Below are 17,717 nucleotides of genomic sequence, written 5' to 3'. Positions count from 1 at the left end.
CTGGTAGGAGAATAGATATCAACATAAATTAATTAAAAATAATAAATAATAATTAATATATAATTCTTTGAGGTTTGCCAAGTACTTTACAAATTTTATCTTGAGGACAACCTTGGGAAAAAGATGCTTATTATCCCCATTTTATAGATGAGGGAACTGAGGGAACAGAGGGTTTTTGTTTGCTTGCTTTGTTTTTTAAGTACTGTTAACTCCAAGGTGTCAAAGCTAGTAAGTGTCTGAGGCTGAATTTGAGGTCTTCCTGCCCACAAATCTAGCAGGCTATCCACTAGGCCACCTTGCTGCCAGTAATACAATATTAGGTGAATAAGTACATTTTGGGAGTTGTTGCTTTCAGTTGTGTCTGAGTCTTTGCGACCCCATTTGGGTCCCCATTTTACAGATGGGGAAATTGACCCCTAGAGAGGTTAAGTGACCTCCCTTGGTTCCACTGCTAATAAGTATATATGAAATGGGATTGAAACCTGGTCTTCCTAACTCCAGGCATAATTTCCTCACTCCCATCCACTTTCCCACACTTGTTATTCAATTATGTCTGACTCTTCATGTCTCCATTAGGTGTTTTCTTGACAAAGATAATGGAGTGATTTTCCATTTTTTCTCAAGCCCATTTATAGATGGGGAAACAGAGCCCCCCCCAAAAGAGTTAAGTGACTTGCCCAAGGTCACACAGCTAGTAAGTTCTGAGGCCAGATTTGAAACCCAGGGAAGTTGGGTCTTCTTCACTCTAAGCCTTGGCACTCTATTCACTGTGCCACCTAGCTGCCCACTTTGCCTCACCACCCAGGCTTTAAAGGGCTATGAATGCTAGGCAACAGACTTTCCTTAGCTACCCAGACTCAGCTCCTGGTTTTGTCAGTCCCTGGTACAGTGAATTCCCAACCTCTTTCAGGCTCTGTTGTATCGTGGATGCAGAAAGGCTTTGTTCCTGTAGCTTCCTAGGAAATAGCAGCAGCTGGTGTAGAGTCAACTGTCTCTGTTCCCCCTTCACACATACCGCCTCTGCTGCAGATGTCAGTGTCAGGAATGTGCCAGGAGGCCTCAAGGGCTGCATAGTTGGACTGGGGAACAACCAGCTCTTTTGGGGAGACTGCCAAGTAGATGGGAGATATATGGACAGTGCCGAAGGGAGTTCAGGACTGGTAATATGAGGGAAGTCATGGGCTGGGTGCATGGCGAAGACATACTGGCTAAATGAGAGTTCCTTCTTCCCCTTAGCTCCTGCTCATTGCCTTCCTCAGCACTGACATGTTTTCTTTCTCTTTTGTAGGCACTGAGATGTTTGGCACCATGAATTGGGGAAGGATAAAAGAGGTGAAGCACCAGGTTTGAGAGACCCTCTAAGCAGAACCTGAAGGAACCTTGAGCGACTGACCAAGTCTACCTGGGTCCTCCTCCTTTCTCTTGCCCCCCACCCCTTTTCTTCCTTTGGCAACTGGAAATTACCATTCATCAACCACCGAGGGGGAGCCCATGCTCCAAGGGGCTTTTCCCTGGGGGATGGGCAGCTGGTGAGTGGGAATCTCTTGGCCCTGGCATAGCAAACCACACGATGAACCTCCAGGCCCAATCCAAGGCCCAGAACAAAAGGAAACGGGTTCCATTTTTCAGTGACCCAGAAACAGCAACAAAGGAGCAGCAGCAGCACCTGAAGGAGGGGCAGTATTATGGTCATGGTGGACCGGGTAGCAGTGTCCCTACCTCCCAGCCCACTGAGCTACCCCCTCACAACACTCTGTCTCTACTGAACTCGGTGGTTTACAGAACGGAGCGGGGCAACCCTCCCATGCTCTCTCAACCGGTGGCAGCTGTCAAGTGGCCAAACTCAGTGATGGGCCGGGTGCCCGACCGGGGTGGGGATGCAAGCTGGCAGCAGCAGCCCCAGCCTTCTCACCCGTTGTGGAACCATGCACTTTCTTTATATGGTGGCCAGAAAGGGGCTCCCCACCCTGGGGTTGCAGTCTCGGGCTTCTATGGTCACCCTGAATCTTTGAAACGAAGCCAGGAGAAGGGGATCCTGTCGATGGATCCCTACAATGATGCCATACAGCAGATGATGTCCCAGAAGGCACAGATGGAGCTGGGGAGATCCCAGGCTCCAGTGAACTCCTTCCATACACCCAAGAAGCCTCCGGGCCAATTGCCCCTGCAGCCTTTCCAGCTGGCCTTTGGGAACCAGGTGAACCGCCATGTTTTCCGACAGCCCCCGCCTGGTGCCAACCCTGCCCCTTACCCCCCACAACAGAAACAGCAGGCCCTTCCCCAGATGCAGCTTTTTGAGAATTTCTATCCTGCCCAGCAGCAGCCTCCGCCACCCCACTCCCAGCAGCCCCAGGACTTCAGCCTTCAGCCGGCCGGCCCCATGGGTCAGGCTCACCTTGGGGCCCATCACGCCATGGTGCCCTGCCCCTTCCCCCCCAATCCTGAGATGAACCCGGAGCTCCTGAAGGCCCTCATGCAGGAGCAGCCTACACAACCTGTGCTACCTCAGGCCCAGATCTCCTTTCCACGCCGCTCCCGACGGCTCTCCAAGGAAGGGATCCTGCCGCCCTCCTCCTCCACAGCGGCCCTGGACGGAGCTGCTCCCCAGCCCCGGGAAGAGATGTCCAGCAACCTTTTCCTGCATCACTGGTCGCAGCAGCAGCACCTGCCCCAGGCGAATCTGGGGCAGCCCCATCCCGAGGCCCTGGCTCACGAGAAGGGCGGCCACCTCCTGCCCCAGGCCGAGCAAGGCGGGGGAGCCTTCGGGGGGCAGCAGCACCTGCCGGAAGGGGAGAGACTGGCTCAGAATGGCCGCGAGCGGGAGGCCCCTGAAGGTGGTGATTCCTGGGGAACCAATGACTTTGGGGTGGTTCGAGGAGGGGTGATCCAGAGCACAAGACGGCGGCGGCGGGCCTCCCAGGAGGCTAATTTGCTAACATTGGCTCAGAAAGCTGTGGAACTGGCCTCGCTCCAGAACTCAATGGTGAGAACGGAGATCCTCCAGAAGGCTTTGGGAAAATTGGAAGGGCTAGTTGGATTCTAGAGAAAATAAAAAGCCAGACTAGGCACAGAATGTGTGGGATACAGAGGAGTTGAACATTAGGTCAGAAGGTCAAGAAGAATTTTAAGCCCCAGGTGTTTGCTAGGTATTGTGATGGGAAGGTGAAACAGGCCCTGGCCTAGCCACGCTAGAAACCAGGTATACACAAAGGAAACAGAACAATTTGGGGACAGGAGGACTATCAGCTTGGAGCTTTCAGAAAGGATTCACATAGAAGATAATCCTAGAATTGAGTCTTTTTTTTTTTTTAAACTCTTACCTTCCATCATAGAATCAATACTGGGTATTGGTTCTAAGGCAGAAGAGCCGGTAAGGGCTACACAGCTGGGAAGTGTCTGAGGCCACATTTGAACCCAGGACCTCCCATCTCTAGGCCTGGCTCTCAATCCACTGAGCTACCCAGCTGCCCCCTAGAATTGATTCTTGAAAGAAATTAGTGATTCTGAGATGCAGAGGAAAGGCAGGACATTCCAGGGCCTGTGTTACCTCGATTTGCAACTATACCAACAGTGTATAAGTGCACCCATTTTCCAGATATGAGAATTCTTGACAAATAGAGGCATTTTTCCTCTTGGGGAATCTGTGATAAGAAAAAGAAGCTGTTTTCACTAGTGATTGGAGATAGAGAATAGAACAAGAATGTTTGTCAGAGTGTCCTAGGCCCAGACCCAAGCACTATCAACATGGTTTTGTTGAAGACAACTGTGTGCTAAGCTCTGTGTGAGACAAATAAATTGGATAGACTGTGCCTTTCTCTCAGAGGAAGTCCTACTGGGGAGAAAAGATACATGTATGAAAGTATTAAGAGGATGGAGATGTTAGTTTGGGGGAACAGATGGGAAGGACTGGTGGAATTTAAAGAAGGGAGAAGGTCTACAAGAAAGCTTCATATAGATGGGGAGCCCTGAGAGAGGCCTTGAATCTAAGATTTGAACAGGATTGATTTCTTTTTTGGTAGGGAGAAATTGCAGAGAGAAAAGGTTGACTAAAAAAAAAATTTATAAAAGACCCCCAAAATAAATAGATTTGAAAAGGAAGAAAGGAGCGGGGATATTTAAGGAAAAGAATAAGAGCGTTGTATTTGCAGTCATGTCCAGGTCTTTGTGATCCTGTTTAGGTTTTCTTGTCAAAAAAGTTTTGCCATTTCCTTCTCCAGCTCATTTTGCAGATGAGGAAACTGAGGCAAACAGGGTTGAACGTCTTGCTAGGAGGTTCCCAGCTAGTAAGTGTCTGATGCCAGATTTGAATTCATGAAAAAGGAGTCTTCCTGACTCCAAGTCCTATGATCTATCCATTGTACCATCTAGCTGTTTAAGTAGGAATAATTAATTTATATTCTTATATACCTTGAGGATACCACTGCCTTGACAACTCAAATTTATCTTTATTTTTGTTATTATTAGTAATAATAAACATGTTATTACTACTGCTACTAATAAGAGGTAACATGGCTAGAGAGCTTCCCTCAAAGCCGGGGAACTTTAACACTAAGGTTTGCAAAGTGTTTTTTACAAAGTTTTGAAGCCAGACTTTAGGTCTTTCCTCTGACATGTGCCATTTGGGTGTCCCTTGGCACCCCTCAGTACTAAAGGCTACTTTTTTTTTAAAAAAAACTCTTACCTCCTGTCTTAGAATCAGTGCTAAGTATTAGTTCTAAGGCAAAAGAGAAGAGTAGGGATTAAGTGATGGGGAGTTGTTAAGTGACTTGCCCAGGGTCACACAGCTAGTAAATGTCTGAGGCCAGATTTGTTCCCAGGACCTTCCATCTCCAGGCCTGGTGCTCTATCCACTGAGCTACCTATCTGCCCTCGATGTAGTTTGTTTTTTAAACTTTTACCTTCTGACTTAGAATTAATACTGTTTATTGGTTCCTAGGCACAGGAGTTAAGTGACTTGCCTGGGGTCACACAGCTAAAGAAGTATCTAAGGCTAGATTTGAACCCAGAGCTTCCTGTCTCCAGGCTCTCTGTCCCCTGATCCACCTAACTGCCCCCTTGACTGTAAGATTCTTGATTCTTTAAGTCTAGGGCTCTTTCCAATATGCCATATTTGCAACTAGACCTGGAATCAGGAAAAATAGAGTTCATATCTCACATTAGGCACTTAACTAACTTCATGACTTAGGACAAACCATTTAACCACTGCCTGCCTTAGTTTCTCCTCAAGAAAATGGGGTAATAGCACATACCTTAAGGATAAGGGGCAACATTTGTAAAGCTGTTTCTAAACCTTAAAGTGTTATTTAAAGTGTTATATAAATGCTACCTTTTCCTTCCTTTCAGTTGTATCCTATTCTTCTTGATCCCATTTGGAATTTTCTTTGAAAAGATACTAAAGTGGTTCACCATTTCCTTTGCCAGCTTGTTTTCTAGATAAGAAAACTGAAGAAAAGAGAATTAAGAGACTTGCCCAGGGTCACACAGCCAGATCTGAACTCAGGAAGATCAGTCCAGCACACTTTCCACTGCACCACCTAGCTGCCCTTAGTTGCTATTCTTATTATCACTATCATCACCATTATTACTTCAGATAAGATTGCACTTAGGTAGGGTAGGGCTATACCCTAACCTTAATAAAAACTCAGGAGATCAGGAAGGTGATTGTATAAAATAATGTATTAAAAGGTTAAATGGTAGCCAGAGGAATGAATGAATCAGCCAGAAAATGGAAGGATTTGTTTCTCGAGTTTCAGCTCCATAGCTTCTTTCTCCCTTTTATTTTCTAGGATGGTGAAGGCCTAGAAGAGAGGAGGAAGACAGTGGTAGCCTCTGCAGCCAAGAGCGTGGTAGAATTTGCGGGGCCCTCACCGCCCTCCAAACGGGCCAGAGAAGACAGTGGCATGGTTCCTCTCATCATCCCTGTGTCGGTCCCTGTGTGCAGGGTAGATCTACCAGAGGTGGCCCAGCTAGGATATTCAGATGATGAAGGAAAAGTCCCTTTGGCCTCTGGACCTGATCGGAGCCCCACAGAACACAAACCCTCAGTTATTGTCACCCGAAGGAGATCTAACCGGAATCCCTTGACTGATGTGCCAGCCCAGGTAGGAATAACATTTTGAAAACAAGATAATAAAGATACCTTTACTCCCCCCACTCCTCCCTTTTGCATATCTTGCTATCTCAAGTTTTCTTTTTCTTTCTTTCTTTCTTTCTTTCTTTCTTTCTTTCTTTCTTTCTTTCTTTCTTTCTTTCTTTCTTTCTTTCTTTCTTTTTCTTTTCTTTTCTTTTCTTTTCTTTTCTTTTCTTTTCTTTCTTTTCTTTCTCCCTCCTTCCCTCCTTCCTTCCCCTTCCTCCCCCCCCCCTTTCCCTTACATACTGTCTTAGAATCAATACTGTGTATTGGTTCCAGATCAGAAGAAAAGTAAGGGCTAGGCAATTAGGATTAAGTGATTTGCCCAGAGTCATCTAATTAGGAAGGGTCTTTGGCCAGATTTGAGGCTAAGACTTCCCATCTCTAGACCTGGCTCTCCACTGAACTACCTAGTTAGTTGCTCTTATCCTAAGCTTTCTGATGGGTTGAGATTTCTGGGGGAAAATGAATATTGATGGTCTCAGATTGATTAGTAGAGCTCCGTATGACAACTGAAAACAGAACCAAAACTTGTCCTTTACTCCCAACCACACAGACTTAATATCAGCCCCTGGTGACTACCGAGGCTAAGCTGTTAAATAGTGTAACAAAATCTGTAAGGAAGGATAGTAGGGCATGTTTCTTCAACTTGCATCAAACTAAGGAGGCCCTTGGAGTCCATCTAGCCAACTCATTTTACTGAGATGCAGAGAAAGGTAGTGACATGCTATGGATCACATAGTGGTAGATTTGAGACTTGAACTTGCCCAGGATTCTTTCTTTCATGCTGTGCTGCCCCCCAGTGTCCTTATTACAGAAGTGAAAATCTTCATAGTCTCTGAGCTTATCTCAAAATCTTCATTCAACAAATTTAAAGACCCTGCTGCTATGGATGGGTGTCAAATTTCTATTTAGGGAGGTTGAAATGGGAGCCTGAAATTGTTCCATATTGTTCAGAGGCCGGCCATCATGGGAAATATTATTTATCCTTGAGGAGATGGGATTGGCAGAGAGAAAGACTCAACCTAAGAAAAACCACTGATTAATTGCTGAATCCTTTGAGTCAGGAAGTCAAGAATCATTTTTGACTCTTTCCTGCATGGATAGTGATAAAATATAGGCCAAGGAGGAGACAGTGAAAGAAAAAAAAAAGGCATTAGCTGTATTTCCTCTGTTAGTTGTTTTGGGGGTGATAGAGAAGGAAGAAATGGGTTCAGGCTTTCTCCCTGAAGGAAGAGTCTTAATAAGAATCCTAAATCAAGGGATTTTCAGATCAGGGAACCAGACTAGACACTCTCTAGGTCTCCCCTAGGAATTAAGTATCAGATATAGTTATGATTACAGGTGAATGGGGGGTGAGGGGGGAGAGAACTCCCTAATAAGGTAAAATCCTCATGAGTTAATGCCGTATGATAGTAATCTTTGAAATGTTCAGTGAGCATCTATCCCTTTTCCCACCTGTCTCCATGTCCCACACAAGTTTTCCCTTGGGACTATGCCTGGGGCTCATATTGGGAACCCATACTGTCGCAGAGATCTCCAGCACACTCTATCTCTGCTGTATCTCCCCCTACCTCACAACAATATAGGTTAATCATCACCAGTATTGGAGAGACTCTATCCAGAACACCAGCCCCACCTGTCCCAACCTTGCAAAAATAGAATAAAATAACATACTAATTGAGCCCAGCCAGAGGAAGAAATGGGGACAGACAGGGGAGGAACGGGGGAGGAGAGGAAGGAATGTCACTGTTCATGGTTGTGACAGACCTAAAGGAATGGATACTAAAATTCAGTTGGGTCAATCCTGTTCCTCCCTCAAAATGACCCTTCAGGCCAATAAATGTTAAATCCCCCAATTTTGGAGAAAGTGCAGGCTACTTTCCAGCCTAGCTTAGGGGAATATATACCAGCAAAGTCAGAAAGTGAATGATGGGGAGAATATAAGAAAAAAAGACTGAAACATCAAAAATTGCATGAAGAAGGAAACTCAATTAAAATTCACAGCACAACAGATAGATCAATAAAGATCATAAAACTGGAGGGGAAAAATAAGGGCAAAATCCTCAAAGAGATTACAAAGCTCTTTTGAGAAATATTACAAGAGGGGACAGTGGGTGGCTCAGTGGATTGAGATCCAGGCCTTTCTGCTCTTCTGCCTTGGAACCAATATACAGTATTGATTCTAAGATGGAAGGTAGGGTTTTTTTTTAAATTAATTAAAAAGTAAATCAGATCAAGCAACATCCTTGCAAATGTGAGCCTACAAGCCAATTAAAAAAGAGGACTTTCAATAAAGGCCCCATTGAGACCATTCTTTTTTTTTTAAACCCTTACTTTCTATCTTGGAAATGATACAAAGTATTATTTCCAAGGTAGAAGAGTGGTGAGGACTGGGCAATTGGAGTTAAATGACTTGTCCAGGGTCACCCAGCTAGAACATGGTTTAGGCCAGATTTGGGCCCAAGACTTCCCATCTCCAGGCCTGCCTCTCTACCTACCTAGCTGCTCTGAGGCATTCTTTTTTATTTTTTTAAACCCTTATCTTCTACCTTAGAATCAATAATTCCAAGGTAGAAGACTGGTAAGGGCTAGGCAATGGGGGTTAAATGACTTGCCCAGAGTCACACAGCAAAGGTAGTGTCTGAGGCCAGATTTGAACCTAGGACCTCTGGTCTCTAGGCTTGACTCTCAATTCAATGAGCTACCCTGCTGCCCAGAGGCATTCTTTTAAAAAACAAAACAAAACCCTATTCTTGAGAAAAATATTTGACTTGACCAATGTCCCAAACAACAGAAATGCAAGAAAGGTTAAATAAATACAATTACTAGGAAAGAATGGGTAATGAAATTAATTACTCTACATTTAAAGGCTGGTTTTTTAAAATCAGCAAGTCTACTTTTCCTCACCCTCTCTCTCCGACTGAAAGAACAAAATCTCTGTTCTGAATGTGTATAGTCAAGCAGAATTAATTCTAGCCTAACTTGTGGTATGTAGCAAGTTTCATTTTTAGTCCTCTGGAATCATGGTTGGACGTTACATTGATCAGATGTCCTAAGTTTTTCAAAGTTGTTAGTCTACGATATTGTTTATCAATATATAAATTGTTCTCTTGGATCATACAAGTACTTCCCAGGTTTCTCTAAAACCACTTTTCCATTGTTTCTTACAGCATAATATTGTATCACATTTACATGCTGATAGGTACTCCCTCAGATTCCTATTCTTTGCCACCACAGGAAAAGTGATAACTATTTCTGCATATCCTTAGTTTTTGTTTTGATTAGAACTAATCCCATCGTATTTTTTAAGGGGGTGACCTACACAATAGAACCCCTTCAAAAAAACAGATGATGAATACATTTTTTAAAAATGTAGCTATAATTCAAAGAAACCAGAGAAGTGAAAGTGGATAAATAAAGGCTACATTTTCCTTTCCCCTGAATCAATGTATTTTATAGAACCGAATTAGAGAGTGAGAAGGTACAAGAGTAAGGAAAGGACAAATGGAAGGCAGAGGGAATAAGTAATATTCCCTCATCAAGTTCCTGGGTGAACAGCAAAGGGATAGTGACTCCTATAGTTTCTCAGGAAAAAGAGGGGTGCATGAGAAGGAGGCAACCGAAAGGAGGAATTGAATGTGGGGAAATCCAAAGTGGGCAGGGAGGGGATTCCATTGAAGAGTACTCCCCTGGGGAAAGGAAGTGTTTGCCTATAATAAGAGATGGATGTTTCCTGATGGGTTTAATCTGGAGGGATCTGATACAGTGAAAAGCCATTTTTTTCCTTTCTCTTTTTCCTTTTTTAATTTAGAATATTTTTCCATGGTTCCATAATTCATGATTCTTCCCCCCCCTCCCCCAAAGCCATTTTTTCTTAAGGAGTGGTATGGATCTAGAGATGGTCAGCTATTGGGAAGGAGAATGATCTTGGAAGAGAGCAGGGAATATAAAACTGGACTGCATGATTTGGTACAGAGGATATTTCTACAAGACATTGCTTCTTATCCAACATTATTTCCCTCACAAATTGACACTTCTAAAAGTAAAACGTAATTTTTAAAAGACGGATGGGTGAGCAAGATGTATAATGGCAATATTGCCAATAATATTTAAATTGTTTAGACAATGGAACTCAAGGGGACAGCTGGGTGACTCAGTGGATTTAGAGCCAGGCCTTAGAGACACTGGAGGTCATAAGTTCAAATCTGGCCTCAGATACTCCCTAGCTGTGTGACCCTGGGCAAGTCACTTAACCCCAATTGCCTACCCTTACCACTCTTCTGCCTTAGAACCAATACACAGCATTGATTCTAAGATGGAAATTAAGGGTTTAAAAAAAAAAATGGAACTCAAACCCATTTACTTCAAAAGCTTTTCCCTAGTACAGGAAGATTAAAAGAGAATTAATAAAAATATAGACCACAAATTGGAGAATAAAATTTTACACTAGACTGAGAGAGAAAAGATTTTACTAAGATAATAAAGCAGAGAAAAATTTCTCAGAAATATATGAAAATTGAGGCCTCAGCTAGGTAGCTTAGTGGATTGAGAGCCAGGCCTAGAGATGGGAGGTCCTAGGTTCAAATCTGGCCTCAGACACTTACTAGCTGTGTGACCCTGGGCAAGTCACTTAACCCCCCCATTGCCTAGCCCTTACTACTCTTCTGCCTTGGAGCCAATACACAGTATTGATTCCAAGATGGAAGGTAAGGGTTTAAAAAAAAAAGATAAAAAAAAAGAAATATATTAAAATTGAGAAGCATAAGTAGTTTGTGGGAAGGAGGAAATAATTTAAATTAATCATTTAACTGAGAGGAAGAAAGGATAAAAAGGGGGAGAAGCAATGGATACATTAAAAACAGAAATCGATAATTCAAGTAAAAATCCTGAACTATAGGAAAGGGTTAGCAAACAAGAGCAAGAGGGTGGAAGGGAAAGCAAGAGAATATGTGGGGATAGTGCTACATCAAAGCAATTTTAACAAAATTAATCATGGAGCAAACTCTTATCTTAAAAAAAGAAAGGGAATTTATATATATATAATATACATATAATATATTTATATTTTAAACCCTTACCTTCTACCTTGGAATCAATACTATGTATATAGGTTCCAAGGCAGAAGAGTAGTAAGGGTAGGCAATGGGGGGGTTAAGTGACTTGCCCAGGGTCACACAGCTGGGAAGTGTCTGAGGTCAGACTTGCAACCAGAACCTCCTGTCTCCAGGCCTGGTTCTCAATCCACTGAACTACTCAGCTGCACCCAGGAATTTGTATTTTAAAAAATCTTTAAAATTCCCCAGTATTAAAGACACAAAATAGAGAAAAACACAAACCTATATCTTATAACTTTAAATGTAAATAGATTAAATCTAATCAAACAAAAGAGATTGGTAGAATGAATAAGAAAAAACCCTAGGATCAGTTGTTTACAAGAAATACATCTAAGAAGCAAAGCCATATTTAGAATCAAAATGAGAGGCTAGAACAAAATTTACTATGCATTAGGTGAATCCAGAAAAGCAGGAGTTGCAATCATGCTTCCACACAAAGCAAAAATAAAAATTCACAAAATCAATTGAGACAAATAAATTATATTATGCTAAAAGGAACCATAGGCAGTGAACTAATATCAATACTAAACATGCAGCAAATGGCATGGCACCTACATTCATAAAAGGAAAATAATTGAAATTACAAAAAGCTGTAGATATTAACACTACAATATTAGGATACCTTAATTTTCTTTTTTTGTTTGTTTGTTTTTTTAAACCCTTAACTTCTGTGTATTGGCTCCTAGGTGGAAGAGTGGTAAGGGTGGGCAATGGGGGTCAAGTGACTTGCCCAGGGTCACACAGATTAATTTTCTTTCTAAGAGCCGAACAAATCTTAAGATTAAACCAAAGGAAAACTATAGAACCGAACAAACTATTGGAGAATTTAAAGTTAAAAGATTATGGTACCACACTGAATGGAACTGCTAAAGTATACACATATTAGCTCCATTTGGCATATTTATAAAAATATACCATGTATGAGGGCAGACATGAATTGCACATAAATGTAAAGTACTAGAAATATTAAGCACATCCTTTATGTGTACCATAAATGCAATTAAAATAAATCAAACAAAAAAATAGCTCTAAATGAAGACAATAGTGATATCCTAAATGATGAGTAGATCAAAGAACAAATCATACAAACAGTTAACAAACAATGTAAAAGACTGACGATAAGACAGCATTAAGGGACTTATGACAAAGAATGCCATCTGCTTCCAGAGAAAGAACTTTTGGAGTCAGACACAGATCAGAGCACACCATTTCCCACATTTGCTTATTTTTGTTTTTATTTTGAAGTTTTGGTTTTATATATAAGTAGTCCTTGCAGCAATGATCAATATGGAAGTATGATAATCCATGCATAACCCCTATGAAATTGCTTACTATTTCTGAGTGGGAGGAGGGAAGGGAGGAAGCGAGACAATTTGAATCTTGTAATTTTGGAAAACGTATGTTGAAGATAATTATTACATCTAAGTGGGGAAATGAAATACCTTTGAATTTTAAAAAGAGACAACAAAATTTCTAGAATTAAATTTCTGAAGTGAAGCAATCTTTAGAAGAGAAATTAAATACCTAAAATATACATTAACAATAGAAAAATAGCTTATTATTTAAAGTGAATATGCAATTTTAAAAAACAATTATAAAAGAATAAGAACATAAAGGAATTTTTGAAAATTAGAGGAGTAATAGAGGACTTGGGAAACTAAAAGGGCATTGAACTGATCAACAAAACTAAAGGCTAGGTAAGCCAATGCTAATTTTATTTTATTTTATTTATTTATTTTGATATGTGTTGCTTTTATTGGTATTTGATGCTGTCAACATAGAATCTAGAAACCCCAAATTTGTAGCCTAGTAAGATCCAAGGAACCTCATGTTTAGGACCTCAATGCTAATTTTAAAAAGAGGGAAGAGGGGCAGCTGGGTAGCTCAGTGGATTGAGAGCCAGGCCTAGAGATGGGAGGTCCTAGGTTCAAATCCAGCCTCAGACACTTCCCAGCTGTGTGACCCTGGGCAAGTCACTTGACCCCCATTGCCTACCCTTACTACTTTCCCACCTATGAGCCAATACACAGAAGTTATGGGTTTAAAAAAATAAAAAAAAAAAAGGAGGAAATCAAATGAACCCCAAATTCTAAAAACAAGCCAAGGTGAAGTCACAACAAATAGAAAAGAAATTATAAAAGTTATCAGAATATATTATAGTTATATACTGACACAACTGAGAACTCAAAGGAAATAGATTAGTTACAGAACATCAAAGAGAACTTTTATTTGATTTCAGAAAAAAGAATTTAAAGTATCTGTAAAAGAACTAGTAAAGAAAAAATAAACACAACTTGTAGTCCAGATGGACATATAGGAGAATACTGTTAAACTTTTAAATGCCTATACTACTCAAATTATTCTTAAAAACTGAGAAAGAATGCATTCTACAAAACTCATCTTATGAGATAAATTTAGTCCAAATACTGTGAGTCAAAGAAAGCAGGATTGTAACCCAAACATTAATGGATATAATTATTGAATTAATGAATATAAACCCAAATTTTGATATAAAATCCTGGCAAATAGACTACACAGCAGTTTATCTAAAAAAATCATTCACTGGGATAAAAAAAAATGGTTTGTTTTTTTTAATCCTTACCTTCCATCTTGGAGTCAATACTGTGTATTGGCTCCAAGACAGAAGAGTAGTAAGGGTTAGGCAATGGGGGTCAAGTGACTTGCCCAGGGACACACAGCTGGGAAGTGTCTGAGGTCGGACTTGATCCCAGGACCTCCTGTCTCTAGGCCTGGCTCTCAATCCACTGAGCCACCCAGCTGCCCCACTAGAATCAAATTTGACTCGTGCCATGGATGTAAAGATTAAGAAAATAGTACGATTAACCATATTTAAAACAAAAGCATCCCAAAGTACATGACTATATTAGTAAAGGCAGAAAAAACCTTTAATGAAGTACTATAACTCCTATATGCTAAATAGTAATTAAAAAAAACTAAACCTACACAATATGGGCACAGAAGTATCTTTTAGAAAATAAGATTAAAAATAGCTTTCTAAAAACCAAAAGCTGGTATCATGTGAAATGGAAATACACTAGAAAGCTATCCTAATAAGTAGATAGTTTTCATTACATGGAATTGAAAAGCTCTTGTGTAAAATCAAATTACTGACAGTATAGAGGAGGTCATCTGGGAGAGATTCTATATAATTATTCCTCAAACCATTCCCCAGTAGATAAATGGTCAAAGGATATGAATAAATAGTTCTCAACAGAAGAGCTGCAAACTATTAGCAATATGAAAGAATACTCCAAATTATGAATAATCTGAAATCTGAAAAATGCAAATCACAACCATCCCGTGGTTTCATTGGTCCCCCAGAAAATTAGCAAAAATGATCAGCAAGCAAATAGTTAATGTTGGAGAGGTGGCAGAAAGATAAGCACCCTAATATATTCTTGGTGAGAGCTTATGCATCGGTGCAACCATTCTGAAAAGCACTGTGGAATTATGCTAAGAAAGTGGCTGAAACTTCTATACCTTATTTATTTATTTACTTATTCACTTATTTATTTGTTTGTTTGTTTGTTTATTTATTTATTTATTTTTAGCCCTTAACTTCTGTGTATTGGCTCATAGGTGGAAGAGTGGTAAGGGTGGGCAATGGGGGTCAAGTGACTTGCCCAGGGCCACACAGCCGGGAAGTGTCTGAGGCCAGATTTGAACCCAGGACCTCCCGTCTCTAGGCCTGGCTCTCAATGCACTGAGCCACCCAGCTGCCCCCCTTCTATACCTTTTGACCCAGAGATTCCATTGCTAGACACATACCCTGAGGAAGTCATTGACAAAGAAAAAAGCCCCGTAAACACCAAAATATGTATAGCACCATTTTTTTTAAAAAATCAGCAAAGACTTGGAAACAAAGCAGATTCTAAACAACTTGTGGTGAATAAATGTAGTGATGGAATGACAAATATTGACCACACAGAAATGTATATAAACTAAATGAAAGTGAAGGTAAACCAGAAAAAAATATATACATGGAAAGAACATAAGTACATGGTAAAAAAAAATAATAAAATAATAGAAGCTGAATATGGTGAAATGATGATAGAACTTGGCCCCCCAAAATGGATATAAAACAGTATGTTATATGTTACGTTATATTATGTTATATATCATATTGCATTACATTATATCTCTCTCTCACCCTTTTTTGATAAGTTGGTTAGTTTTTCTAAACCTTTTTTTTTCCTCATCTTTATTATAAAGAATGACAGGGCATCTGAGAGCTAGTCCTAGAGACTAGAGGTCCTGAGTTCAAATATGGCCTTAATTACGTTCTACCTGTGTGACCCTGGGTGAGTCACTTAACCCTCATGGCCTAGCCCTTCCTGCTCTTCTGCCTTGGAACCAATACAAAGAATTGATTCTAAGGCGGAATGTAAGGGTTTAAAAAAAAAAAAGAATGACTTTCTGAGAAGGAAATGATGGAAAGCATCAATGATGAACACAATATCTTTCAATAAGAAATTATTATCATTAAAAACCCTTACTTTCTGTCTTAGAATCAATTCTGTATATCGGCTCCAAGGCAGAAGAGCAGTAAGGGTAGGCCATGGGGGGGGGTTAAGTGACTGGCCCAGGGTCGCACCGCTGGGAAGTGTCTGAGGCCAGACTTGAACCTAGAATCCCCTGCCTCTGGGCCTGGCTCTCCATCCACTGAGCCACCCAGCAAACACCCCCCCTCCCTCCCCCCCCCAGTTAATTTTAACAAAAAAGAATCCAAAATCAAGAACATGCGCAAATTTCTTCCCTCCCCCCACCCCCACCAAAANNNCCCTCCCCCCACCCCCACCAAAAAAAAAAAGTTTTTGACCTTCTCTCCTTTGCCTTCTTTCTGCAGGTAGAAGACGCAGATCCCAAGGGGGATGGTGAGGGCCTAGTCCGGAAACCAAAACAGAGGCCTCGGCCCGAGCCCCTCATCATCCCCACCAAGGCAGGCACTTTCATCGCCCCTCCGGTCTACTCTAATATTACTCCCTACCAGAGCCACCTCCGCTCACCTGTTCGCCTGGCCGACCACCCCTCTGACAGGAACTTTGAACTGCCCCCCTACACGCCCCCGCCGATCCTCAGCCCCGTGCGCGAAGGCTCTGGCCTCTACTTCAATGCCATCATGTCAGCCACTGGCCTGGTCGCCCCTCCCCCCATTACACCAAAGAGTGCCCACCGCACCCTGCTCCGATCCAGTGAGTGTTCTATTGTTGGGAACTTGGGGGAGGGAGGGAGGGAGGGAGGCAGGCAGCATGGAGAAGGCCCGGCTTTTAGGGTTTCTGTGGATTGGACTGGATCTCCGGGATAAAAAGGGACCGTCTCTTTAGGCCACAGGGAGCATTGCTGCTTCTTTTAAGGATGGCTCACCGGTTTCTTTTGGGCTGGTTTGTTGTTTTAAATTTTTATTGATTTTTTTTTTTTCTTATCACATTTATTTCTAAATATATCCTCCTCTCCTCAGCTAAACCATCCCAACCAAGGGGGCAGCTAGAGTTAGAGCACCAGGCCTAGAGATGGGAGGTCCTGGTTTCAAATGTGGCCTCAGACACATCCTAGCTGTGTGACCCTGGGCGAGTCACTTAACCCCCAGAGCCTAGCCCTTACCGCTCCTCTGCCTTGGGACAGATACTTAGTATTGATCCTAAAAGAGGAGGGAAGGGTTTGAGAAAAAACAAACCCAGCCCAATCCATCCACCAGGTCTGACAGGGATATGTGATGTTTCATTTACTAAATTTGTTTGTATTAGTCCATCTACTTGTTTTTTGCCTTTTCCCTGTGGTGGCTAATGACGTGCCTAGACGTGCCCTGAAGTGCTGAGTTAGGCTTGCCCCAGGAACCCGGAAACAAAGTTGACATGGAGGGATTGAGTTGATGACCTTAGCCCCCATACAGCAACATTGTTCTCTGGCTCCCTCTGCTGGTTGTCTGAAAGGACAACCGGATTGTAGTTTCTCCCTCTCTCCCGCTCTAGCTCTCTCTTTCTCTCTTTCCCTCTCCCTCCCTTTTCCTCTCTCTCTCTGCCTCTTTCTCTCATTCTTCCTCTCCTTCCCTTTTCCTCTCTCTCTTTCACTCTTCCTCTCTCTCTCTCTCACTCTTCCTCTCCCTCTTTTTTCCTCTCTCACTCAACTTCTTCCTCCCTTTTTCTCTCTCTCACTCTTCCTCTCTCTCTCTCATTCTTCCTATCTTTCACTCTTTCTCTTTCTGCCTTTCTCTCTCACACTTCCTCTCACTCTTCTTCTCCTTCCGCTTCTCTCTCTCTCTCTCTTCCTCTCTCACTCTTTCTTTCACTTTCTCTCTCACACTTCCTCTCACTCTTCCTCTCCCTCCCTTTTCCTCTCTCACTCTTCCTCTCTCTCTGTATCTCTTTCTTTCTCTTTCACTGTCCCTCTTTCTTTCTCTCACTCTACCTCTCTCTCTGTATCTCTGTCTGTCTTTCTCACTCTTCCTTTCC

At 42.0% G+C, this 17,717-nt stretch overlaps 1 protein-coding gene across 1 annotated transcript in view; it reads left to right on the top strand.

Annotated features, from left to right (window-relative positions):
- Nucleotides 1-17,717, top strand: part of MIDEAS (mitotic deacetylase associated SANT domain protein) — a 159,669-nt gene that overhangs the window by 112,866 nt on the left and 29,086 nt on the right. Inside the window, exons 3-5 of the mRNA XM_044659976.1 lie at nt 1,289-2,983; nt 5,787-6,101; nt 16,115-16,474. Coding sequence (XP_044515911.1) covers nt 1,571-2,983; nt 5,787-6,101; nt 16,115-16,474 — 2,088 coding nt within the window. The 5' untranslated portion in view covers nt 1,289-1,570. The remainder of the gene's footprint in view (nt 1-1,288; nt 2,984-5,786; nt 6,102-16,114; nt 16,475-17,717) is intronic.

Source organism: Gracilinanus agilis, chromosome 2 (assembly GCF_016433145.1).
Source record: "Gracilinanus agilis isolate LMUSP501 chromosome 2, AgileGrace, whole genome shotgun sequence".
Classification (NCBI taxonomy): domain Eukaryota; kingdom Metazoa; phylum Chordata; class Mammalia; order Didelphimorphia; family Didelphidae; genus Gracilinanus; species Gracilinanus agilis.
The sequence above is the reverse complement of the archived record's forward strand: the minus strand, read 5'-3'. Positions and strand labels throughout refer to the sequence as shown.